At 68.6% G+C, this 23877-nt stretch overlaps 3 protein-coding genes across 4 annotated transcripts; all 3 read left to right on the top strand.

Annotated features, from left to right (window-relative positions):
* Window positions 1-49: 49 nt before the first annotated feature.
* TMEM249 (transmembrane protein 249) lies at window positions 50-1683 on the top strand. The gene is made up of 6 exons (XM_008254024.2): window positions 50-79; window positions 252-552; window positions 641-735; window positions 814-1009; window positions 1195-1280; window positions 1399-1683. Exons 1-6 carry the CDS (start codon window positions 50-52, stop codon window positions 1579-1581), a joined length of 891 nt encoding a protein of 296 aa, XP_008252246.2. The 3' UTR covers window positions 1582-1683.
* A 6032-nt stretch (window positions 1684-7715) lies between these two features.
* On the top strand, window positions 7716-13518 carry SCRT1 (scratch family transcriptional repressor 1). 2 transcript variants are annotated; one of them, XM_051831201.2, is made up of 2 exons: window positions 7716-8638; window positions 10208-13518. In XM_051831201.2, exons 1-2 carry the CDS (start codon window positions 8524-8526, stop codon window positions 11146-11148), a joined length of 1056 nt encoding a protein of 351 aa, XP_051687161.1. In that variant the 5' UTR covers window positions 7716-8523; the 3' UTR covers window positions 11149-13518. The 2 variants fall into 2 exon arrangements, with proteins under 2 accessions (XP_051687161.1, XP_069931777.1); XM_070075676.1 differs by lacking the exon at window positions 7716-8638 and adding an exon at window positions 8798-9412.
* Window positions 13519-14993: 1475 nt separating this feature from the next.
* DGAT1 (diacylglycerol O-acyltransferase 1) lies at window positions 14994-23658 on the top strand. Its single transcript, XM_051831193.2, has 17 exons — window positions 14994-15334; window positions 19223-19310; window positions 21097-21137; window positions 21244-21329; window positions 21413-21465; window positions 21590-21695; window positions 21775-21876; window positions 21959-22030; window positions 22126-22229; window positions 22311-22349; window positions 22418-22459; window positions 22528-22572; window positions 22644-22756; window positions 22834-22899; window positions 22979-23066; window positions 23151-23213; window positions 23303-23658. The coding sequence occupies exons 1-17, from the start codon at window positions 15132-15134 to the stop codon at window positions 23456-23458; spliced, it is 1467 nt and encodes a 488-aa protein (XP_051687153.1). The 5' UTR covers window positions 14994-15131; the 3' UTR covers window positions 23459-23658.
* Window positions 23659-23877: the final 219 nt, after the last annotated feature.

Below are 23877 nucleotides of genomic sequence, written 5' to 3'. Positions count from 1 at the left end.
CACCGCAGGGGACACTGCGGGGAACGGGAGCTGTGGGACCCACACAGCCATGGCATCAGGGAGGGGCCTCGGCCAGTGGGTCCCCCCTCATCCCACTTAGGCCACCTCCACGTGAGCCTGTGCCAGGAGATCTCGCCAGGGCAGGGGCTGGTAGGGAGGGGAACGGCCACGGCCCGGCCTGACCCAGGGGCCTCCACGTGGGAGAGAGCAACAGAGAGGCCATTCTAGAACCCGCCGCCCAGAACTTCTAGAACTCGCACGGCCTGCCTGGCCCGGCCCCTGTGTCCACACTGACTCACCGCTGGTCCCTGGACCGCAACCCTGGAGGTTGGGGCGCTGCTGGGCTGTGGGAGGGGCGCGGGGACCGTGGCCGGCGCCCGGCTGACCGCCGCCGTCCCACGCAGACCCACGAGGGCCAGGCCAGCGGCCTGCCCACGACCTCGGGCGGCAAACACTTCCAGCTCTGGCGGCTGGGTTTCTGCACCGAGCGGCACCTGGCCAAGTGCCTCAAGAGCAACAGCTTCTACCCCTTCACGCAGCAGCAGCCGGGCGGTGCGCGCGGGGCGGGCCCGGGGCGGCACACGGGGCGGCCGGGCGCGGGCAGGGCCCCCGGGTCCTCACCACCGCCCTCGGCCCGCAGTCTTCGTGCTGCAGTACTACCTGGACACGCTGTGGAAGGGCGCGCTGCTCTTCGTCGTCTGCCTCGCGCTCGTCAGCTTGGACTTCGTCAGGCAGGTAGGCCGGCAGGTGCGCGCCCAGGGCCGGCCCGGTGCCAAGGCCTGGCGTGCTCACGTGGCCCCGCGGCGCCCGCAGGTGCGCAAGCAGGAGACCTGGGGCTTCCCCGCCTTCGGCGTGGGCGTGGGGCTGTGGCTCCTGGTCTCGTCGCTGCCGCGGCGCCGCCTGGTGCTGAATCACACGCACGGCCTCTACCACTTCTCCATCCGGGGCCGCACCGTGTGCCAGGGTCCGATGAACCTCATCTACGTGCGCCTGGCTCTCAGCTCCGATGGTGACGCTCAGGCGGGCGGGGGCGGGCAGGGCCGGGGGTTGGGGGGACGGCACGTGATGGCCCTCAGCCCCGGGGTGACCCGCTCTCTCGAGGCCCGCCCCACCCTCGGAGCACCCCCTTCACCCACCCCGCCCAGGAGGCCGCGCCCGGGGACCCGAGGCTGAGCCCACCCCGTCCCCCGCCAGCCTATGGGAGGTGCTTCTTCCGGCTCGTCCTGTGCGGCCACAAACTGGAGCCGCTGGTGCTGGTGCAGCTGTCGGAGCGCTACGAGGTGGGTCCCGCTGTGGACGCCGCCCCGCGGTCCAGGTCCAGGGCGCTCCGGTGGGGCGGGCCCGGGGCGGGCCGTTGGCCCGGTGAGGCGCAGAGCCCACCGCCGCCCACTCCCTCAGCAAATGGAGTACCTGGGCCGTCACATCGCTCGGAAACTCAACATCAACTACTTCGACTACCTGGTCACGTCCTACCGGCACGTGGTCCGCCACTGGCCGCTGGGGGGCGCCTTCAGCCCGGGCTTGGGGCAGCGCAAACCCCATATGTATCCCCCGCCGCGCCAGGCGACGACCGAGGCCTAGGGGCCGCCCTAGGGCCCGCGCCCCGCCCCCTCTGCCCTCAGTCCCCCGCCCCGCGTGGACCCACCGGCCCTGCTCGGAATAAAGCTGCCTCTGGCCCTCTGCCGCCGGGTCGTGGTCTCTGAGGGCAGGGGCGCTGGGGTTTCGAGACCGGGTGGCGGTGGAACACCCCTTAAAGAGAAGGCTCAGTGGCTGCCCAGCGGGTCCCGTACCTGTTCCCAGTGCAACCAGCGGTGGGGTGCGGCAGAGTGGGAAGACAGGCTGGGGGCCTGGGGATGAATCCTGGACCGGCCAAGGGCGAGTCGCTGCTGCCCACCCTGGGCAGCGGGCACGGGGCCTGCTCATGGCCTGGCTGTGTCCCCCTGGCCCCAGAGCCCTGGCCTCTCGCGCTGCAGCCGTGGAGGCCACCTGGTGGGAGATGAGAAAGTAGGGGGCTGGGTGGAGCAGTGCCCACCACGGCCCACATGGCTGTCCTGGTCAGCACGTCTGCAGACGTTATCCAGCGAACATCCCCAGAACCAGCACTGGCTGCAAATGTGGAGCCCTCACTGCAAAGTTCTGGAGAATTCCAGGATGACAACAGCAGAACATTAAAACCAGCACAGGGGGCCGGTGCTGCGGCCCAACCAGTAAAGCCGCCGCCTGCAGCACCGGCATCCCATGTGGGCGCTGGTTGGAGTCCTGGCTGCTCCACCTCCCATCCAGCTCCTTGCTAATGCTCCTGGGGGGACAGGAGAGGATGGCCCAGTGCCTGGGCTCAGGCCATGCATATGAGTGACCTGGGTGGAGCTCAGGGCTCCTGCTTTGGCCTGGCCCAGCCCTGGCTGCTGGTTGCAGCCACTTGGGGAGTGAACCAGCAGATGGAAGAGCTCCCCTCTCTGTAGCTCTGCCTTTCCAATAAATAATCAAAATCTTAAAGAAGCAACAGGATGGGGGCAGGCGGTTCAGACACAACTGGGATCTGGCTTAGGCTCCCACCCAGCTTCCTGCTGATGAGCACCCTGGGAGGCTCAGACACCTGGGCCCCGGCCCCTGACACCCACGCAAGAGACACAGGTGGAGTGACAGGTTCCTGGCTTCCCCCTGATCTAGCTGGCTGTTGAGGGCGTCTGAGGATGAGCAGGGAGAAGCTCTCTCTTGCCTTGTCTGTGTGTGTCTGCCTTTCAGATGAAATGAAAATAATTTTTAAAAAAGATTTAACACAGCACGGGGCCTGTCTGAACAGGGAGCCTGGTGAAGCAGCTCTGGGTGAGACCACGCCTCGTGAGTCACTAAGCCACCCCGGCCAGTGGTGCACAGGAAGCCCAGGGCCAGAGCCATCACCACCAAGAAGCTCCCTAAAGCCCAAGTCCCTGAGATGTCCCTGGCCACTTGGTGGTGGGGTGGAACCAGGTGTGGGCTGTGGGCGGGGCCGCAGGGAGCGCGGAGCGCGTGGCAGGAGTGTAGGGGTAGGGGACCTGGCAGCAGCAGGAGGGAGGCCCTCTTGTCCGTTTCCTTTTTATTATTTTTAATTTATTTGAAAGGCAGAGTGACAGAGAGAGGTCTTTCATCTGCTGGTCCCCAAATGGCCAGTGGTTGCAAGGGCCAGGCTGAAGCCAGTCTGGAGTTGGGCCACCTTCTGCTGCTTCCCAGAAAGAAGGCAGGGGATTGTACACTATGGAATACTACACAGAGGTTAAGAAAATGAAATCTTGTCATTTGCAACAAAATGGGAAAATCTGGAAAACACACTTAGTGAAATAAGCCAGTCCCAAAGGACAAACGCCACACATTCTCCCTGACCTGTGAGCGCTGATGGAGCCCCCAGAAGCCATCTGTAGAAGGGACACTGACACTCTGAGAGGCGGTGACTGAATAGTCCTCGTCTCAACTGCTGAGAACAGCTTTTTTTTTTTTTCATACAATTTGTTGAACTCTTACTTCGTAGAGTTAATCGTATGTGTATAAAGTTAACTGTTCCTAAGGTGCCCATGTGCGTCCCACAAGCCACCAGCGTGTGCCGGAGGGAGCAGTCCCCAGCCTGGTTTCCAGTCTGGCCTGCAGCACGTGTGTCAGGCCAGGTGCGGCACATGTACACATGCAAGTGCTAATGGAGTGGGGGGAACGTCCTCAGTGGACATTTCCCACTAAAATGTGGGGGCACCAGTTCATTTTCTGGCTGCTCCTCTTCCAATCCAGCTTCCTGCTATGATCTGGGAAAGCAGTGGAGGATGGACCAAGTGTTTGGGCCCCTGCACCTATGTGAGACCCTGAAGAAGCTCCTGGCTCCTGGCTTCACACCGGCTCAGATCCAGCCATTGTGACCATTTGGGGAGGAAACCAGTGGATGGAAGATCTGTCTCTCTCAACTCTATCAAATAAATAAATCTTAAAAAAAAAAAAAAAAGTGGGGGCAGTAGAGCTGGCATTGTGATGTAATGGGTTAAGCCTCCACCTGCAATGCTGGCACCCATGTGGGGACCAGTTCATGTCCCAGCTGCTCCACTTCCCATCCAGCTCCCTGCTACAGCGTAGGAAAGCAGCAGAAGACAGCCCAAGTGCTTGGTCCCCTGCACCCACGTGAGAGACCAGGAGGGAGCTTCTGGCTGCTGGCTTCAGCCTGTGCAGTCCTGGCCATTGCAACCATTTGGGGAGTGAGCCAGTGGATGAAAGACCTCCCTCTCTCCCTCCCTATCCTTCTCTGTAACTCCACCTTTCAAATAAGTATTTTAATAAAAAAATTCATACAAATCTCTTCAAGGCAGAGCCCCTGTACTGCAGTGGAATGTGTCCGAGATCCCAGAAGGAAACCCTCTGTGTAGCTGCGAGGGGCTGTGGAACACGGCCTCATAGTTTTCAGCAACATGAACATCAAGATTCTGCCAAAAATCAGAGCCTGGAGCTCCATCCGTGTCTCCCATGTGGCATGGCAGGGGCCCACGTACATCTCCTGCTTCCCAGGATTAGCAGGCAGCTCAATCAGGAGCGGAGCAGCCGGGACGGGCACTCACATAGCATGCGGGCGTCACAGGCCTGGTGCCACAGTGCCAGCCCCTGCATGTGGACGTCTGAACCAACCTCTTAGCCACCAAGGTAACCGCCTGCCTGTTCCCGGTTGTGTCACGTAGGAAGACAGATCCGGCTCTTGTACTGCCTCCTGCCCTGCTGTGGAGGTGAGCTCAGCTCCTCCACGATGAAGCAGTGGCCCGGCCTGCGCCCTCGGCCTCCCAGCCACCCTGGTACCCTGTTCTGAGGGTTTCTCCCGTGATTTTCAAACCCTTGGAACGGTGCCCTCGGCATCTGTGGTCTGACGTTCCTGTGTGTGGCCCTGATGATCCATGGGAGGCTGTGAGGGTGGGGGGCTGGGGAGTGGGGGAGGAACTCTCTGGGGTGGGGTCAGTCCCCTTGGAATTCCAGACCCCAGGCAGCTCCCATTGGCCAGGTGACGACACAGTGAGGTGTACCCGGACCTGCCAGTGCCCCCACAACTGGACTGTGAGACGCCATCTGCTGCTCGGTGCTCTGCCTGGGCGGTCTGAACAGAGCAAGACACAGTTGGCTGCTCCTAGCACACAGTCCTGGCCGGTCGCTGGCCCCGCAGTGGCCCCCATGTCCTCCCTGCCCCTTGTTCTCCCCTCTCAGCAGGCGGCTTCCACGTCTGTCCCTGGCCTGGAAGCTGGCCACTCACCCTCCATCCCTTCTCCAGAAGGGTCCCTGCTGGGAGAGTCCCTGGCCACGCCAGCCTCCCTCCGTGTCAGCTCTTGCTGTCCCGGCATGGCATCCTTCCACTCCCTGGTCTCTCTTCCTGCCAATGACCTTGTCCTCCGCCCGCCATGTACCCCGAACCCATCTCTGCCAGTCATGACCCCCACCACACATGGTGCAGCACCCCCGCCTCTGCCCATCACCACAGGTGACCAGAACATGACCCTGGGGAGGGGGGCTGCAGCAGGGGGACCCACCCTCCAGCCAGGCCTCTCATCAGGGTTGTGCAGCCCGAGGCAGGAGTGCTCCCTAGCTGTGCAAGGTTGGAGGCCAGCAGCAGGGCGGTGCATAGGCATGGCCAGGCAGGCCCCAGCATCACCAACGCGGCTTTGGCTGGGGGCCCTGACTTCACTGAGCCCTTCAGTCCCCAGCCTGGGAGACTCGGGACAGCCTCTGGCGGGGAGCTGAAACCGCCCCAAATCGGACGGACGGTCGCCGGTCCTTCCCCAGAGCCTTCCGGCTGGACCTTCCCATGTGGCTGGGGGTGGGGGCCAGTGTTCCAAGGGAGGCCACGCCGGAGGGCCAAGTCCTTGTGCTGGGGCCGCATGTGTGCTCGGTACCCAGGAGGGCCCAGACTGATGGCCAAGGCCTGGGCCCAGCTGCCCTTCCCTGCCGGGTGACCCAGGGGCTGCAGGATCCACCCGAGCTCGAGCAAGGACCGCGGGAATGGTTCCCTTGGGAGCGCCTGGCTGCGGGACACAGGTGTGCCGGCACTGGAGCTTCCTGCACCAAGGACACTGGGGGGCCAGGGGATGGAGGGCGGAGAGACAGGCGATGGAAAAATGGGGCTCCAGACAACGAAATGCAGAAGGGGGGAGGAGCGGAGAGGTGGGAAAGTGTGGGAGGGAACTCCGTGTCTGCGAGCAGGCGGTGGGCGCCGGGCGAGGGCATCGCGCCGGGCACGTCCCGCAGGCGCCCCGAGGGCCTGCCAGGTAATTAGGCCTTGGTCCAGCTGGGCCCCCCAAGTCCCGCAATCAAAATGCTAATTGGCCCTGCGACTCCGGCTGCGCCTCGGACGGACGAGCATCGTCACCCCCCACCCCGAGGGGACCCCTGCCCCGCCCCCGCGAGCCTCGCCGGCTGTGGCTCCGCGATAGGGGGGCGGCAGTGCCCTCTCGGCTCCCGGGAGCGCCCATGCCGGCGCCGGGTCGGGCACGGGGCGGCCCCTGGTCTCCGCCGCGCGCCTAAGCCGGGTCGGATCGCTCGCCCCGCCGTGGCTCGGCGGCGGCTGTGGGCGGCGCAGCGAGGGACGAGGCGCGGGATCCGTGCGGGTTGGACGCTAAGCAGCGCCCGCACGCCCCGTGCGCTCCCAGCCTCCGCGCGCTCCCGGCCGCCCTGCGCCCAGCACAAGGTCACCGCGCGCAGCTCGACGAGCGCGCGCGCCCCCGCTTGGCCGCGCTCCCGGCTCCGCCGCGCTGGGACACGCCCGGAACCGCTGAGCAACCTCGGCCCCGGGAACCGCGGGCGGCGTGGGCACGCGCCCGGACCGTGGAGACCCAAAGGACCGGGCGGGGGCGGCGAGGGGACAATGGCGGCGCCGGGCCCTAATTGGGGACATATGCACCGCGCGCGGCCATTGTGCGGCCCCGAGCCCCTGCGCCCCGCGCGCGCCATTGGCCGCCGGTCCTGACGTCATGGGGGCTGCAAACTCCGCGCGGGCGGCCGCAGGAAGGTTATGCGCCTGGTTGCGGGGCCGCCGGGGGGAGCTGCAGCCCCGCGGAAGGGCGAAAAACCACCCACGAAGTAAAAATTCTGGAGCGGGGCACCGCGTCCCCTCGCTGTCTCCACGCCGGACGCTCGCTGGGCCGCAGCGCTCCGCATCCGCCGCAGGGGCGAGAGGCAGGGAGGGGAGGCCCCCCGGGCATGCTCGGGGTCAGCCCGGGTGACGGGGTGGCCGGAGACACTGCGGCACAGGGCGCACACGCGGCACCCGCACACTGCGGGGTCGCCGGGCACGCGCCGCGCCTGCACACCCGCTTTCGCTGCCTCAGCACTCGCTCCCCAGTCTGGCGCCGCCCCCGCTCTCCCCCGCAGCCCCGCGCGTCCAGGCCCCGGGCGAGGCAGGCTGACCCGAGCTGGGTGCGCCCGCGTCCCTCCCTACATGACCCCAAGCCCCGGGCGAATAGGTCCCAGGCCCTACCTCCACCTCTCCCACCCGCCCGGCAATGCCGCCGACCGCGGGGTAGCCGTTCCCGAGCCGCGCGGGGGACCCTCCCCCCAACACGCAGAGGCCGAGGCATCCCCGAGACCCCTCCCAGGAGACCCTGGCCGAGGACCGGCCCAGCGCAGCCATTTCCGCCGGCCTCTTCCCCTCCCCTGCCTCCCCCTCCCCCCCGCTCGAGGGCTTTAAAAGCCGGAGGCTGGGCCGGGCCGCAGGCAGAGGCGGCTGCGAGCTCGGAGGCCGGGCGGGAGCTGTCCGAGAGCCGAGCCCCGCCCCCGGAGCCCCGTCCCTCCCCCTCCCTCGGCCCGCCCTCCCTGCGCTCCCCTCCCCCCAGGACCCCCGCCCCCCGCCCGCCGCCGCCGCCGCCGCCGCCACCACCACCGCTCGGGCTGCAGAACAATAAAGCAAGCCTCCCCGAGACCCCCGCCGAGGACCCCCGCCCGGCGGCCGAGCCCCCTCGGCCCGCCCCTCTCCACCCGCGCCGGCCGAGCGCGCCCGGGCGCTGGCCGCGGTGCTGCCCGGGCCGGCGCTGGCCGCGGTGCTGAAGACGCCGGCGCCCCCGCCGCCGCTGCAGCCGCCGCGTTGTCCCGGTCCGGCGCCGCCGCCCCCGGGGGCATGGGGGACCGCTGACTGAGGCTCGGCCACGGCGGCGGGGGGGAGGGCGAGGGGCCGCAGCCCTGCACCCACTCGCAGCCTACGGGCCCGGGACGGAGCCGCTCCCCCCTCCCCGCCCCCCCCAGCCTCCTCCCCCGCCTGTCCAGGGGCGGCACTGCGGGCTGGGAAGCCGGGACCAGAGGAGGGAAGGAAGGAAGGAAGGAAAGAAGGAAGAGGAGAGCGGAGCGGAGCGGAGGACGGAGGAGAGCGGCCGGGAGGCGCAGCGGCGGCGGCGCAGGGCAGGAAGCGGGCGGCGAGCGGACTGGCACTGGCGCGGCAGCATCCAGCGGCCGGAGGGGGGACCCGAGCCGCCTCCGCCGCTCCTCGGATGGTGACGGGGCCCCGCCGCGGCCGCAGTCCCCCCGAGCCCCGGCTCCGCAGGAATCATGCCCAGGTCCTTCCTGGTCAAGAAGGTCAAACTTGACACGTTCTCTTCGGCAGACCTCGAGAGCTCCTACGGGCGTGCCCGCGGCGACCTCGGCGTGCGACTGCACGATAAAGGTGCGAGCCGATTGGGGTGCAGGCCCAGGGCGTTGCTGCGAGGGGTAGAGGGCCCGAGCGTGGGGGGTGGAAGGGCAAGGTCGGGGGGGGGGGCGAAGAGGCCCCAGGGAACCAGAGCCACCGAGGGGCTGTGGCCAAGCCTGGACCGCAGCAGGGCATGGGGACCCGGCCTGGCTGGGAGGGGAGGAGGTGGAGGAGATGGGTGAGAACCAGGAGGCAGGCCGCCACCAATGCCGGCCACCTGCTGACACTGCACGTGCGGGCCCACACCCCAATCCTGGACCCATTGCCCTCTTCCTGTGCTCCCAGGACCCCTGCTAGGGAGCAGGCAGGGGTTCCAGGGGCCGCCCACCTGTCAGGGCAGGAGCTGCAGTGCCAGGGCCTTCCCTGAAGCCAGGGTCAGGGGGAGGAAGCTGCGGGCAGGGGAGGCTCTCTGTGCCAGGGTGCCCAAGTTCAAGGACAACTGTTCGCATGGGAGCTGGGGTGCAGGGAGTGCCAGCAGCCTGGCGGCAGGGCAAGTGCGACCTGCAGGAGTGGGAGCCTGTGTGGGCCCATGTGACTGCGTGTGACCATGTGACTGTCAGTGTGTGACCCTGTGTGAGTGTGTGCCTGCTTGTGTGCCACTCCATGGGACCATGTGACTCTGGGGCCAGTGTGCACCATGTGACTGAGAGTGTCCAGGTGGCTGCATATGTGACCCTGCACGAGTGGGTGGCCTAGCCAGCCGGGGACTCCAGGGAGGACCAAAGCGGGGACACAACCCCCTCCTGAGAGGTGCGCTTGTGATTTTGAGCTTGTAAGATCCATCTTGTGCTCTGGGTTCCGGCACGAATTGTGCTGCCTTCCCGAGGCTGTGTCTCTCTGAAGGTGTCCCATGGTGGACACCTGGGCGCTGTGCTCACCGCAGTGTCTCTGGCCTGGGAATGGCCCCTGCAGAGGCTAGGGGGTGGGAGGAAGAGGCTAGCAGAGAGCAGAGCAGGAACCCGAGGAGCAGCCCAGGAAAGGCGTGTGGAGCCATGGAGGCACCACTGCCGGCGTGGGTGGGGGTCAAGCCCAGCCAGGTGGGGGGGCGCGCCGGAGGAGCCGGAGCGGGGAGCCCGTCTCTGGGGCTCGCTGGGGGGCAGTACCAAGGCGGGGCACCGGGAAGAGCCTGCGGGGACCCCGGAGCGGCGGCCCCGGCTTTGTGCGCCGCAGGTCTGCAGTGTGTTGCATAATCAGGGAAAACTGCTGAAGTGGGGAGAACCCGAGGGGGAGGGGGAGGGGAGGGGAGGCGGGAGAGGGAGGCGCCGCCCCTCCCCCCTGACCTTGAGGCTCCGCGGAAGGGGGGCGGCCGCGCCCCGAGCTGCGCCTCCCTCCTCCCCCAGCGGGGGCGGGGCGCCGGGCGGCGGGGGCGGAGCGCGGCCGGGCCCGACTCATCCTCGCCTGTGCTCTCCCCTCCCTCCCCGCTGTCTCCATCCCGCCTGCCCCGCGGTCCCCCGGCCCCTTCTTTGTCTTCCTCCCGGTTCGTCCCCGCTCTGTCCTCCCTGTGCCCCTCCCGCCCCCTGTCCGTGTGTCCGCCTCGGTCCGCAGGATACCTCAGCGACTACGTGGGGCCTGCGTCCGTCTACGATGGCGACGCCGAGGCGGCGCTGCTCAAAGGGCCGTCCCCGGAGCCCATGTACGCGGCGGCCGTGCGGGGAGAGCTGGGCCCCGCGGCCGCGGGCTCGGCGCCGCCGCCCACCCCGCGCCCTGAGCTGGCCACCGCTGCGGGCGGCTACATCAACGGCGACGCGGCCGTCAGCGAGGGCTACGCGGCCGACGCCTTCTTCATCACCGACGGGCGCTCGCGCCGCAAGGCCGCCGCCGCCGCCGCCGCCGCCGCCGCCGCCCCCTCCACGGCCGCGGCCCCCGACGGCGACGGCGACACCGGAGGCGGAGGCGGGGCGGGCGCGCGGGGCTCGGGCTCGGGGGCAGGGGGCCGGGGCGGCGCGCGCGCGGGGGCGGGCCCCGAAGCTCGCGCGGGGCCAGGGCCCGCGGGTGCCGGTGGCCGGCACGCGTGCGGCGAGTGCGGCAAGACGTACGCCACGTCGTCGAACCTGAGCCGCCACAAGCAGACGCACCGCAGCCTGGACAGCCAGCTGGCGCGGCGCTGCCCGACGTGTGGCAAGGTGTACGTGTCCATGCCGGCCATGGCCATGCACCTGCTCACGCACGACCTGCGCCACAAGTGCGGCGTGTGCGGCAAGGCCTTCTCGCGGCCCTGGCTGCTGCAGGGCCACATGCGCTCGCACACGGGCGAGAAGCCCTTCGGCTGCGCGCACTGCGGCAAAGCCTTCGCCGACCGCTCCAACCTGCGCGCGCACATGCAGACGCACTCCGCCTTCAAACACTTCCAGTGCAAGCGTTGCAAGAAGAGCTTCGCGCTCAAGTCCTATCTCAACAAGCACTACGAGTCCGCCTGCTTCAAGGGTGGCGCGGCCGGCGGCCCCGCGGCCCCCGCGCCGCCGCAGCTCGGCCCCGTGCAGGCCTAGGGCGGAGGGCCTGCGCCAGCCCGCTCGGCGCTCAGCAATACGGGGCCTCCCCCAGGGAAGTCTCCGCCGGCGTCCGGGTGGAGGGGCCGGAGGGCGGGCCCCTCCTCACAGCAATAGGGGGAGGGGGCCGGCCCCACCCTGCCCCGCCCGCCGGGGGCCTTGCCAGCCCCTTCAAGCAATAGGGTCCCGAGGGGAGACCCACCCCGAACCCGCTCCCCTCCCCTCCAGGGTGCCCCAGGCTTCCTCCCAGCAATAGGGTCGCCGAGACCCAGAACCGAACCTCAGCTCCGAGCTGGGTCTCCGAAGATTGGGGCGGGGGGCGGGCGCGCCCCCCTGCTCCCTCCTCTGCGCCTCTGGATCGCGTCGCGAGACTCAGGTCTTCCCCACCCCTTCCCAAGCCTTCCAGGGCCGGGCCTTCGGCCCACACGTCCGGGGCGTCGGTTCCTCGCGGCAGCGGGCTGGCGGAGGGGCGGGCGCGGGCGCGGCCTGCGGAGGCGCCGCTGCCCGCTCCGGGGGCCGGGGCCGGGGCTGACGGCAGCGCTGCTCTCCCTCGGGCCCCTTCGGGGGGGCCCGGTCCGAGCCGCCCTCCCACCCTCACCCTCCTCGCATCCTCTGCGAAATCCGAATTCTTCCAGCCCAGCTCCCGGGGCTCTGTCCTCCACACGGAATAATAATGACGCATATCGAATCGCATGGACTCACCGACCCCCTGAGACCCCCGCCCCGCCCCGGGGCCCCGTCCCGCGCACCCGCGGCGCTAGGTGGTGTTGGAGGACGGATTCCGGGCCCGGCAGGCGGGCGCGGCTCTGCCCTCCACACACCTCTGTATTCGCTGCGAGGGGTTGCGGACGCGTCGGGGCTCCTTCCTGTATTAGTTTTATTTATGAACGGATTGCACTCGGGTCAGGGAGGGGGCGCCGGATCCCCCACCCCCTAATCCTCCCCGCCGACGCTGGGGACTCGGGAGTCCAGGATCAGTGTCCCCACCCCTAGCCGGGCTCGGGCTCGGTCCCGGGGGAGCCTCGGACCCCGCCCCACTCGGTTGCCAACTTTCGCCCGTCTATGCCAAAGCCTCGGCGGCGACTCCGCCCCAAGGGCCCGCCCCATTGGCCGCCGCCTTTGTGACGTCACTGCATGCAGCCCCACCCCTCCTCCCGACCCTTCCCGGGGCTGCCCGCTCCCCTGGCCCCCTAGTTAGTCCGACGCCGACTATAGAGCAATAATGCGCACTGCATGCGAAGCTGCCGCCGCCTCTAGTTCTTGAGAATCAGGTATCCCCGCCCCACCCCGCCCCGCCCCATAGGCCCCTAGATCAGGGATGCTGCGCGGGGCCGGCCGCGCGGACTTTCTACCCCCTTCCCCGCCCCCTCCCACGGCAGAGCCCGGCGGGGGTCTCGGCCCCGGAGGGGCGGGGCGGTTGCACCCAAGACCCCGCCTTCAGTCGCCCATCACTCACCGACCGCTCAGTGGGCACCTGCTGGGCGCCAGGCACCCGGCGGCCTGCGGGGAAGTGCAGGACCACCGCGGAGGCCCAGCGGCTCCCGCGGGGCGAGGGACGCGCGCAGATGCAGAGGGAGGCCGGGGTCCCGGGCCCAGACGCCCCTCCTCTCGTCCGGGGGCCTTTTCCGGCTCTGCCTTTGATCTGGGCCTCGCGTTCTCTGCTCAGGCAGGACGATCGCCCGCGTGGCCCTGCGAGTCCAGCCTGCGCCAGGGCCCTTCGCGAGGCAAGGCGCACTCTTGAGTGCTTGACGCGCCCAGCCCCAGGTTCGGTTGTGCCCACAGGGGCAGGTCCGGCATCGCGGTGCCCACATCCCGAACCCCCTCCCTCGCCAGGCGCGGTGCCCGCACAGCCCGGCCCTGCCCGCCTGCGCCGCGCGCAGTCGCGTGCACAGGCGCCCCCATCCCACTCTCCTGTCTACCTACCTGAGGAGAAGGCCCGAGGGCCGTGGGCCGCCCGGAGCCCCCGCTTCTCCGCACACCCCGCCGCCGTGGAAAGCCATGGGCCCCCTCCCGCCCCCATAACGAAGCAGCACAATAACCGACTTAGCGAATTCAGGTAGAAGGAACGTTTAGCTAGCACCTGTTTTGTACTATTCTACAAGTAGGGCCCGAGGTGCGGGGCCCTCGGTGGGGGCCGTGGCCGCCGGCCCGCCCCGCCCCCACCCCCGCCTGCGCCCCGCCGCCTTGTACAGATTCCCACCCGGAGCACGCCGGGATTTTTACTCGGGCCGGCCCCTCTTCCGCCCCCGTTTGGGGCTGGGCCGGCCGGACAGACGGACGGACGGACAGACCTCCTTCCTAAGCACAATAGCACCAGCTCCCCGGAGCGCCGCACCTCCACAAGGAGAATAAATGCCACTCTTGATAGAACTCGGAGCCTCACGCTGGTGTGTCCTGGGCTGGGCCGGCTGCAGGGGAGGGTCTGCGGGCTGGCCCCTTGCAAGGCTGGGCGCTGCATCTGGGAGGGGGAGGTCCCCCGGCCTGAGGCGCCTTTGTCCTCCCTGGACAGCGTCACCAGCCGGGCAGACCTGAGAGCCGGGGGTGCTGGTGGAAGACCCAGGACTGAAGAGGGTTTGAAGTCTGGCCTCTGCCTGCAGTCTGCAGCCCTCGCCCCGACCCCAGACTCCAGAGCAGTGCTCCCCCACCCCACACACCAACCACCTGCAAGCATGGCTGGGCCCGGGGCCACCCAGAACCCTGCACAGAGTCAAGGAGGCGAGGACCAGGCTGTGGTGGACGGGAAGGGCAGAGGGCCAGGGACATCCTGCCCAGCCACAGAGCCTGGCGAGAAGGTAGGCAGGCCTGAGCGGAGAGAGCCCTCAGTCTTGGGGCTTGGGAGTTCCTACCAGGCCAGCCCTGCAGGGGCCAGCGCAGCTGCCCACAGCCAGCGGCATGGGGAGGGGGCCGGGGCCAGGTCTGCAGCAGAGGCGGCTTTGCAGGGGTGAGTGCCCCCTTCTGGAGCGCACAGCCAGTGGGACAGCCTGCAGGGTGAAGGCACCCCTGCCGCTGCCCGGGGCCCAGCTCTCCTGCAGACCCTCCCTCTCATGCCGCCTAGCTGCAGGAGTCTGAGCCCACCTCGCCGAAGGCCAGGAGGAGCCACAGGTGAAGCCACAGGCTGGCACCCCCCCCCACCTGCTCCATTCCACCAGGACGGCAGGACCCCCTGGTGGGGCCTCACCCTCTGCCCTGTAACTTCCCAGCAGACAGACCTGTCCTGGCCAGGACACCACAGGCTTCACCTGCCCCACCGCCCTCCTCTCCCCGCGGTGGCGGTGGGGCTCCTCTCGCTGGTGGTCACCGCCTGGCCTTCCCGCTGTCTCGGCCCTTGGCCCAGCCGGACCTTCCTCCCCAGTGGCCCCGGCTCCGGTCGCCCAACTCCCGCGGCCACTGTCATGCTGGCGGCTCGGAGCTGGGACGTGGACGCACACAGCCGCCTCCAAAGCGGCCCCGCACTGCCGCTGGCCAGCCCCTGCGGGGGGACCCGACCGCTCGGCCCGGCGTGGCCGCCGTGCTCCGCGCTCTCTCCCCGGAGCCCCAGGCGCAGAGCGGGGGCGTCGTCTGCCACGCCCGCCGCACGTGGCAGCGTTTACAACCGCGGGCGAGAGGTTCGGCTGTCGGGCCCGCCCCGCGGACGCCGTAGGTCCTCGGCCGCCTCGCCGGACCGCCGCGGCCCCGCGCGCGCCCCTCGCTCGCCGCCGCGCCGCGACTACAACTCCCAGGGTGCGCCGCGCGCGCCCGCGGGCTCCGCCCACGCCGGCCGCGGGCTACAAATGGGCGCGCGCGCGGCCTGCCCAGCAGGCGCGCGCGGTCGGAGGCGACGGTGCCGCGGGTCGTCGCCGGAAGCGCGCGACGCGGGCGGGCTACGGCGGCCGGCAGGGGGCGGCGGCGGCCGTTGCCGAGGGTCCGGAGGCGGGGCCGCGGGCCTCGGGCGCTGCGAGCCCGGAGGGCCACGACGAGGGGGCCGCAGGGTGCGGGCGGAGGCCATGGGCGACCGCGGCGGCGCGGGCGGCTCCCGGCGCCGGAGGACCGGTTCGCGGCCCTCGGGCCAGGCCGGCGGCGGGCCTGCGGCGGCGGAAGAGGAGGTGCGGAACGGGGCGGCGGGCCCGGACGTGGGCGCCGCGGGAGACACGCCGGCCCCGGACAAGGACGCGGACGCCGACGTGGGCGACGGCCACTGGGAGCTGAGGTAGCCGCGCGCCCGACCCCAGCCCGCCGGGTGCGCCCCGCGGGGAGAGGCCGGGCTTGGCGGGGGAGGGTCACCTGCCAAGGTCACCCAGGTGGCCGGCCAGGTGGCGCGGAGCGCATCCTCAGGTGCGGAGGCCCGCGGAGGGGCCGGCCTCGCGCTTGGCTCCCCCGCCCCCGTGGCTGGACCCGCAGCTGCCGGGATAGGGGGCGTCTCGGGGCTGCCCGGGAGGGGGCCCTGCTCTGAGGGCGGGAGGGGCGCGCGTCCTGCTGCCCGGGCCGCCAGGGAGGACCGACGGCCCGGGCTCTGGCCCTTTGGCACCCTCAGGCTCTTGGCGCTGCCGTCATGTGGCCCAGGGTCCTCGGGGCAGCCGGGGGGCCAGGAGGAAGTGGGCGCTGTAGCCTGCCCGTGGGGTGCTCACGGCTCACCGGGGAGATAAGATAACCCCGCGGAGCAGTGTGGACAAAGGTCGCCGAGGCGGCCACGAAGGCGCCGGGGGCGGGGGGCCTCCCGAGAGGGGTGCAGCTTCCCCTGGGCGGGGCCTGCCCGAGAGGGGGTGTGGATTCTGGGAGGGGTGCTGCGGGGCCTCTGTGTGAGATGGGGCCCCGGGCCTGGCAGGGGGCAGCCACGTCCAGCTGGGCACTGGCCAGTGAGCCTTTGCTGTGTCCTGGTGTGGGCTGGGGCAAGGCGAGTGCGAGAGCCAGCAGAGCCCGGTCCCTGTCCCCGTCTGGTCTCCCGGGCAGAGCTGGGCCTGCTGGGGAAGCCGCCGCTCCTGGGTCCCAGCACCTGTGTCTCTGCCTGTCCCCAGACCTGGGGTGACCTGTGTCTCTGCCTGTCCCCAGACCTGGGGTGACCTGTGTCTCTGCCTGCCCCCTAGACCTGAGGGTGACCTGTGTCACTGCCTGCCCCCCAAACCTGGGATGACCTGTGTCTCTGCCTGCCCCCAGACCTGAGAGTGACCTGTGTCTCTGTGCCTGCCCCCAGACCTGAGAGTGACCTGTGTCTCTGTGCCTGCCCCCAGACCTGGGGGTGACCTGTGTCTCTGCCCCCCAGACCTGGGGGTGACCTGTGTCTCTGCCCCTCAGACCTGGGGTGACCTGTGTCTCTGTGCCTGTGGCTCAGACCTGGGGGTGACCTGTGCCTCTGTGCCTGCCCCCAGACCTGGGGGTGACCTGTGTCTCTGTGCCTGTGTCTCAGACCTGGGGTGACCTGTGTCTCTGCCTGCCCCTCAGACCTGGGGGTGACCTGTGTCTCTGTGCCTGCCCCTCAGACCTGGGGGTGACCTGTGTCTGTGCCTGTGTCTCAGACCTGGGGTGACCTGTGTCTCTGTGCCTGCCCCCCAGACCTGGGGTGACCTGTGCCTCTGTGCCTGTCCCTCAGACCTGGGGGTGACCTGTGTCTCTGCCCCTCAGACCTGGGGTGACCTGTGTCTCTGCCTGCCCCCTAGACCTGAGGGTGACCTGTGTCACTGCCTGCCCCCCAGACCTGGGATGACCTGTGTCTCTGCCTGTCCCTCAGACCTGGGATGACCTGTGTCTCTGTGCCTGCCCCCAGACCTGGGGGTGACCTGTGTCTCTGTGCCTGTGTCTCAGACCTGGGATGACCTGTGTCTCTGCCTGCCCCTCAGACCTGGAGGTGACCTGTGTCTCTGTGCCTGCCCCTCAGACCTGGGGGTGACCTGTGTCTCTGTGCCTGCCCCTCAGACCTGGGGGTGACCTGTGTCTCTGTGCCTGCCCCCCAGACCTGGGGTGACCTGTGCCTCTGTGCCTGTCCCTCAGACCTGGGGGTGACCTGTGTCTCTGTGCCTGTCCCTCAGACCTGGGGGTGACCTGTGTGTCTGTCCCTCAGACCTGGGGGTGACCTGTGTCTCTGCCCCTCAGACCTGGGGTGACCTGTGTCTCTGTGCCTGTCCCTCAGACCTGGGGGTGACCTGTGTCTCTGTGCCTGCCCCCAGACCTGGGGTGACCTGTGGCTCCGTGTGCCTGTCACTCAGACCTGGGCTGCACAGGGCTCGGGGCTGCTGGCGGGGCAGCCCTCTCTGTGGGCTCAGCTCGCCGTCTGTGTCCCTTCTCTCCGGGCCTGTGGCTGCTCTTCCTCTCTCCCTTCCTGGTCGCTCTGTGAGCGCCTGCCTCCCCCTCCTCACTTCCTGCTCTCCTTGGCCTGGGCAGCCCGGTCAGGCGCTGGGCATGAGCTCACTTCTGCCCTGTGGCAAGGTGAGAGCACCGTCCCTGCTCAGCCTGTGGCCTGCCAGGCTCCGCAGCCCCGTGGGTGCCGGGGTGCAGTGAGCCCCGCACTCCAGGGCTGTGGGGTGGCAGCAGGGGGAGCTGGCCCTCTGCCCCGTCCTCGCTCTGCTTGGCCCTGGGGCTGGACCGTGTGGTCTGCAGGTGAGGCCCGACTTGGAAGTAGAGCCGTGTGTGTGTCTGCCGCCTGTGCTGCCTGGGTGGGGGAGGGGTTAGAAGGGGCTCGGCTGGGGAGTGGGTGAGAGACAGCTGCAAGGCACAGAAGCGCGGGCAGGCTGTCCAGTGGGTGAGAGGGTGGGAAAGATGGCTCTGCACAGCTGCCCGGTCCGCGTCTCCCTGTGGCTTGCCCTCTAGCCCACTTGCCACTGGCTGCACTGGCAATCCTGCAGTTCTGTGGACGTTGGGGACAGGGCCTCGGGCATGTTGGTGGGGAGGGCAGCCGGGCTGAGAACGGAGGGGTGCTAGGGGCAGGGCTGGTGAGGAGCCCTGGAGGGGCCTGGGCGTGTGCAGGGGGGGCCTGGGGAGGGCCCAGCAAGCGAAGCAGGGGTGACGTGGGAGATGGCCACAGCCATCTCGGTGGTGGTCGCGGTGTGGAACAGCCGTGCTCAGGAGTGGCGCGGGAAGCTCGGTGGTTCTCTGGCAACAGCAAGTGGGCGCGCGCGTGAGCGCGAGCGCGAAGGCTGCCCTGCCCAGCCCGTGCTGCTGGGCTCTGGGGGTGGGGCTCAGGTGCAGAAGGAGCTGGTGTGTGCGTGGTGTGTGCAGGGGAAGCTCAGGCCGAGCTGCCTGCCCTGGTGCTGCAGCCCGAGGTGGGCAGGTGGGTGTGCGATCTCTGTGCTGCTGGGGGCCGGGTGGGCGCAGGGCTGTGTGGAGAGGGGCGCCTGGAGGCAGCAGCACCGGGTGCTTGTGGGAGGGAGGGGAGGAGGGGAGGCCGTGTGGCCTCTTACAAAACCCGGGCCTTGCTCAACGTGGCCCGGGGCTGCCTGGAGGGAGAGTGGGGTGCAGCTGCTGCCGCTCTGAGCTTGCCAGGGGCTGGGTCAGGACCTTGCCCCAGCCACCCAAGTGGCCTCTCTGTTGGGCCAGGTGTCCACCCCGGCACTGATGGAGGCCTTCACTGGGGGCCTGCCCCGAGCTCAGGGAGAGGACACGTAAGCACATGGGTGGTGCTCCTGCATCCAGGAAGCTGTGTCAAGCTGGGCGCTGGGCTGGCCCTTGCCTCGGTCCCAACGTGTGGCCGAGTGGGGAGGTTTTGTTGGCACGTTGGGCCAGCTGAGCGGGGTGGACTTGAGCCTCAGCCCCCGTCCCTGCAGTGCTAAGTGGTGCCAGGTGAGCCCACAGACCCCCAGAGTGGACTTCTGTGGCCCGAGTGCCCCTGGAGAGTGAGGTGTGGCCTCCTGCTTTCGGGCACCCAAGCGCACGGAAGCCTGGGCAGCCCGGGACAGGTGCCTGGGCCTCTGCCCGTGACCTGCTCCTTCCTGCTGCCTGCAGGGCAGGCCTCCAAGAGCTTTGCCGCCGCCCGCCCTGTGGCTGCGGTGGGCTCGCCGGCTTCTCTGCCCATCTGTAAATGGGCTGCGGGGGGGGGGGGGGTGGATCCTGGTTTGGGGCCCTGCCCTGCCCTGCCCACGCGGCTCACCAGGTGCCTGTCGCTCACCAGATGCCACCGCCTGCAGGACTCACTGTTCAGCTCTGACAGTGGCTTCAGCAACTACCGTGGCATCCTGAACTGGTGTGTGGTGATGCTGGTGAGTAGGGCCAGCTGACGTCTGCCTGGGCACAGGCTGTGTCCCCAGGTGCAGGACCGTGGGTTGGGACACGTGAGACCTGACGCTGCCCTGAGGAGGCTGGGGCAGTGGGGGCCGCACAGGGGTAGTCCCTGCAGTGACCAGAGGGGCTCACGCTGGGCGAGGGAGGGCGAGCGGTGTGCCCAGGGCTCCAGGCCTCTGTGCTGTGAACTGCCCTGAGGGCCCAAGGCTCCCTTGTGGCCGCCTGGGCTGCTGTGGGCTTTCAGGGTAAGGGGACGGCCAGGCGGCGCTCTGGGCCACGAGGCCTCTCTGGGAGCTGGTGAATGTCCCTGTGCCTTGCCGTGTGACCCTCGGGGGCGGAAGCCCTCCAGGCCTCCTGGCCAGCCTCTCTCTCTTTGGGTCCCAGGAGTTTGTAGGGAGGAACTGATGGACACCTGTACTACATACCAGACCTGGTGCACTCCGGAGCATTGGAGTCCGGGCTCAAAGGGGCAGCCTGTGGAGCAGGTCGGGGCGCACAGGCCTGTCTGGGACCAGTGGCTACCGCGCACAGCCCATGTGGCTGAGACCTGCGGTCCTCACCTGGAGGAGCTCTTGGGCCTCTGTGACTGCTCCGCGCATGCCCACACTCCCTGCCAGCTGCCCTGGGAGGGCCCCAGCATCCTCGGCCCAGAGATGGCCTGATGGTTGAGAAGCTGGCCAGGCAGGCCACAGGAAGCCCAGTGCAGCCTGGCTTCCACAGATGGTGTGTCCATTCTGGCCAGGCTGGCTCTCGGGCCCGAGCAGGGGCTCTGGGGTAGCCTGGGCAGCACTGTCTGCTCTCCCACAACACCCGGGACCCTCTTTTTTTTTTTTTTTTTTTAAAGATTTATTTATTTGAAAGAGTTAACACACAGAGAGAAGGAGGCAGAGAGAGAGACAGAGAGAGGTCTTCCATCCGATGGTTCACTCCCCAACTGGCTGCAATAGCTGGAGCTGTGCTGATCCAAAGCCAGGAGCCAGGAGCTTCTTCCAGGTCTCCCATGCAGGTGCAGGGGCCCAACGGCTTAGGCCATCTTCTGCTGCTTTCCCAGGCCATAGCAGAGAGCTGGATCAGAAGTGGAGCAGCTGGGACTGGAACTGGTGCCCATATGGGATGCCGGCGCTGCAGGTGGTGGCTTTAACTGCTATGCCACAGCGCCGGCCCCTGCCTTCCGTGGGCCCCCCCAGGCAGGGCCCCCTGACCCCAGCGTGTGTGGCTCCTCCGCAGTCCTTGTCAATTCTGTTGCGCAGAGTTGAGCTCTGGGCAGACAGGTCAGTGGCATCAGGGCCCGGCTCGCCAGAGTACCTGTGAGATGGGGTCAAGGGAGGCCAGGGCCTGGCCCCAGGCTCGAGCCTGCAGTCTCTGCTGTGGTTCAGATCTTAGAAGCCACACTGGGGCTCGGAGAGCTCCAGGCCCAGGCCCCTGCGCCTCATAGCTCTGGCCAGTATCTTTCTCCCACCCCTAGGACTGCACCTCCCTGCCGCAGTCTCTTGCCACAGGCTGGACACTTGGGATTGGCCTGGCTGGTGGGCAGGCTCTGGCGTGTGCTTTGGGGCGGGTGGTCACTGTGCTGCTGGCCGTGGCTCCAGGCAGCTGGTGCCTGGTTCTGCGGTTTCTCTTGGTGTCTTCTCTGCCCCTGTGGTGGAGTGGTTGGGGTGAGGTGGGTAGTGGGCCCCAGAGCTTGGCATGGAGGCTAGACAGGAGCCAGGCTGCTGCCCAGGAGCTGTGCCAGGACTGCCCGCACTGGGCCCTCCTGTCTTTCAGATCCTGAGCAATGCACGGTTGTTCCTGGAAAACCTTATCAAGTGAGTACCCTTCCAGGCCCACAGGCCTCCTCCTCACTCCCGCTCAGGTTCCACCCCAGCCCAGGCCTTGCCCCCAGCTACTCAGGCCCCCATCCCCTGCCCCCAGGTATGGCATCCTGGTGGACCCCATCCAGGTGGTGTCTTTGTTCCTGAAGGACCCCTACAGCTGGCCCGCCCCGTGCCTGGTCATTGGTGAGCTGGGCTCCAAGGAGGGCCTCGGGCGGGGACTGGGCCCACTGTGCCCTGAGCCCGCCCTGTGGTGCTTCTGTCCTCAGTGGCCAATGTCTTTGCCGTGGCTGCGTTCCAGGTTGAGAAACGCCTGGCAGTGGTAAGCAGGGCCTGTCCTCGCCTCCCACGGCCCTTGGCCCTCGGCCCTCGGCGTGGCACTCCTCACTGGCTAGCCAGCCCTCTCCTAGAGGCAGCTCTGGCTGAGCGCGCCGTCTCCACCCCAGGGTGCCCTGACGGAGCCCGTGGGGCTGCTGCTGCACGTGGCCAACCTGGCCACCGTTCTCTGCTTCCCTGCGGCTGTGGCCTTACTGGTGGAGTCCATCACCCCAGGTGCGCCTGCCCCACCCGGCTCGGGCCAGCCTTGCTCCGGAGTCGCCTCTGGCACCAGACTGAGCCTGCCTCTCCACAGTGGGCTCCGTGCTGGCGCTGTCGGTGCACACCATCCTCTTCCTCAAGCTCTTCTCCTACCGAGATGTGAACCTGTGGTGCCGCCAGCGCAGGGCCAAGGCTGGTGAGGGCCGCGGGGGCGGGGGCTGCCCGCGGGGGCAGGGGCGGGGGCGGGGCAGCCATGGCCTACTCTGGCCCGTTTGCAGTCTCTGCAGGGAAGGCCATTGGGGCCGCAGGCCAGTGCACCGTGAGCTACCCCGACAACCTGACCTACCGTGGTGAGGGCTTGGGGGCGGTGGGGCCTGGGTGGGGCCTGGCCAGGGCGGGCCAGGCCTGTGAGGGTGCCAGCCCCCGCCTCCCCCTTTCACCCCAGATCTCTACTACTTCCTTTTCGCCCCCACTCTGTGTTATGAGCTCAACTTCCCCCGCTCCCCACGCATCCGGAAGCGCTTCCTGCTGCGCCGGCTCCTGGAGATGGTGAGGCGGGGGGCAGGGTGGCTCCCCGGGCTGGCAGACCCCCTGGACTGGGGCTCAGGCGCTGTCTGGTTCCTCCTCCAGCTCTTCTTCACGCAGCTGCAGGTGGGGCTGATCCAGCAGGTACGTGGGCCTGGGCCTGGGGGGCGGGGGCCCAGCCAGCCTGAGCTGACCTGTGTCTCCCTTTGCAGTGGATGGTCCCCACCATCCGGAACTCCATGAAGCCCTTCAAGGTGAGCGGGCGGGCTCCGGGGACTGGGGTGGGGGCGGCCGCGTGCTGAGGGAGCCTTTCTCCTGGCAGGACATGGATTACTCCCGCATCGTTGAACGGCTGCTGAAGCTGGCGGTGAGTGGGGCGGGTGGGGCGGGTGGGCGGCAGGTGGGCTTTCTGGAGCCTGGAGCCCCTTCTCCTTGCAGGTCCCCAACCATCTCATCTGGCTCATCTTCTTCTACTGGCTCTTCCATTCCTGCCTCAACGCCGTGGGGGAGCTCATGCGATTCGGAGACCGACAGTTCTACCGGGACTGGTGGTGGGTGGCCTTGGGGTGGCTCTGGGGGCGGGGCTTAGGGGCTGCACGTGCTCCAGCAGCCTCGTTCTCACCTCCAGGAACTCGGAGTCTGTCACCTACTTCTGGCAGAATTGGAACATCCCTGTGCACAAGTGGTGCAGCAGGTAGCTGGGCGTGGGCGTGGGGCAGGCTCGGACCCCCCCCACCCCCCCCCACCCCGTCCCACGGCCTCCCTCCCCGCAGGCACTTCTACAAACCAATGCTGCGGCAGGGCAGCAGCAGGTGGGTGGCCAGGACGGGGGTGTTCCTGGCCTCGGCCTTCTTCCACGAGGTCAGTGCTCCTCGGGGTGCCCCACCGCAGCCCTGGGCCAGGGTCTGGCCCTGGCGGACACTGACGCCCTCCTTCCCCACCCAGTACCTGGTGAGCATCCCCCTGCGCATGTTCCGCCTCTGGGCGTTCACCGGCATGATGGCACAGGTGAGCTCCCTCTGGCCCACTTTGCTTCTGGGACCTGGAACAGCCAACCCTGGGGCCGTGTCCCCGTGACGCAGCCCTTGTGTCCCCAGGTCCCGCTGGCCTGGATCGTGGGCCGTTTCTTCCGGGGCAACTACGGCAACGCAGCCGTGTGGCTGACGCTCATCATCGGGCAGCCGGTGGCCGTCCTCATGTACGTCCATGACTACTATGTGCTCAACCACGAGGCCCCGAGCGCTGGGGCCTGAGGGTTCCCAGGACCCAGCCTCTCCTCACTGTCCACAGCCAGAGCTCGCCTGCCCTGCTGGGCCTCAAGTGCCGGGAGGGGCCGCCTGCCCGCCCCTCCTGCCCTGGGAAGGCTTCTGCCCCCATGGGGCCTCCTCGGCTGCCCTCAGGGTGAGGGTAGCTACCCTGGCCCAGGTGGTCAATAAAGTGCTGCCCACAGTGACCTCTGCCTGCTGGGGTTGGGGGTGTGGCCAGGGCTGCTGCTGGACAGAGGGAGGGGGGTCCCACTTCCCGCTGCAGCCACCTTGAGTGTCCACATGGGCGTGGGCGGCACTGGCCTACCAGGGTGGGGCCCTGCAGGCCTGAGGCTGCTTTCACCTGGCAGAGGTCTTGGGACGGGGCCTCAAGCAGGCAGCCCAGGAGCTGTAGGCTTGCCCATGGC

Source organism: Oryctolagus cuniculus, chromosome 6 (assembly GCF_964237555.1).
Source record: "Oryctolagus cuniculus chromosome 6, mOryCun1.1, whole genome shotgun sequence".
Taxonomy (NCBI): Eukaryota; Metazoa; Chordata; class Mammalia; order Lagomorpha; family Leporidae; genus Oryctolagus; species Oryctolagus cuniculus.
This window is presented reverse-complemented; position numbering and strand designations above follow the sequence as displayed.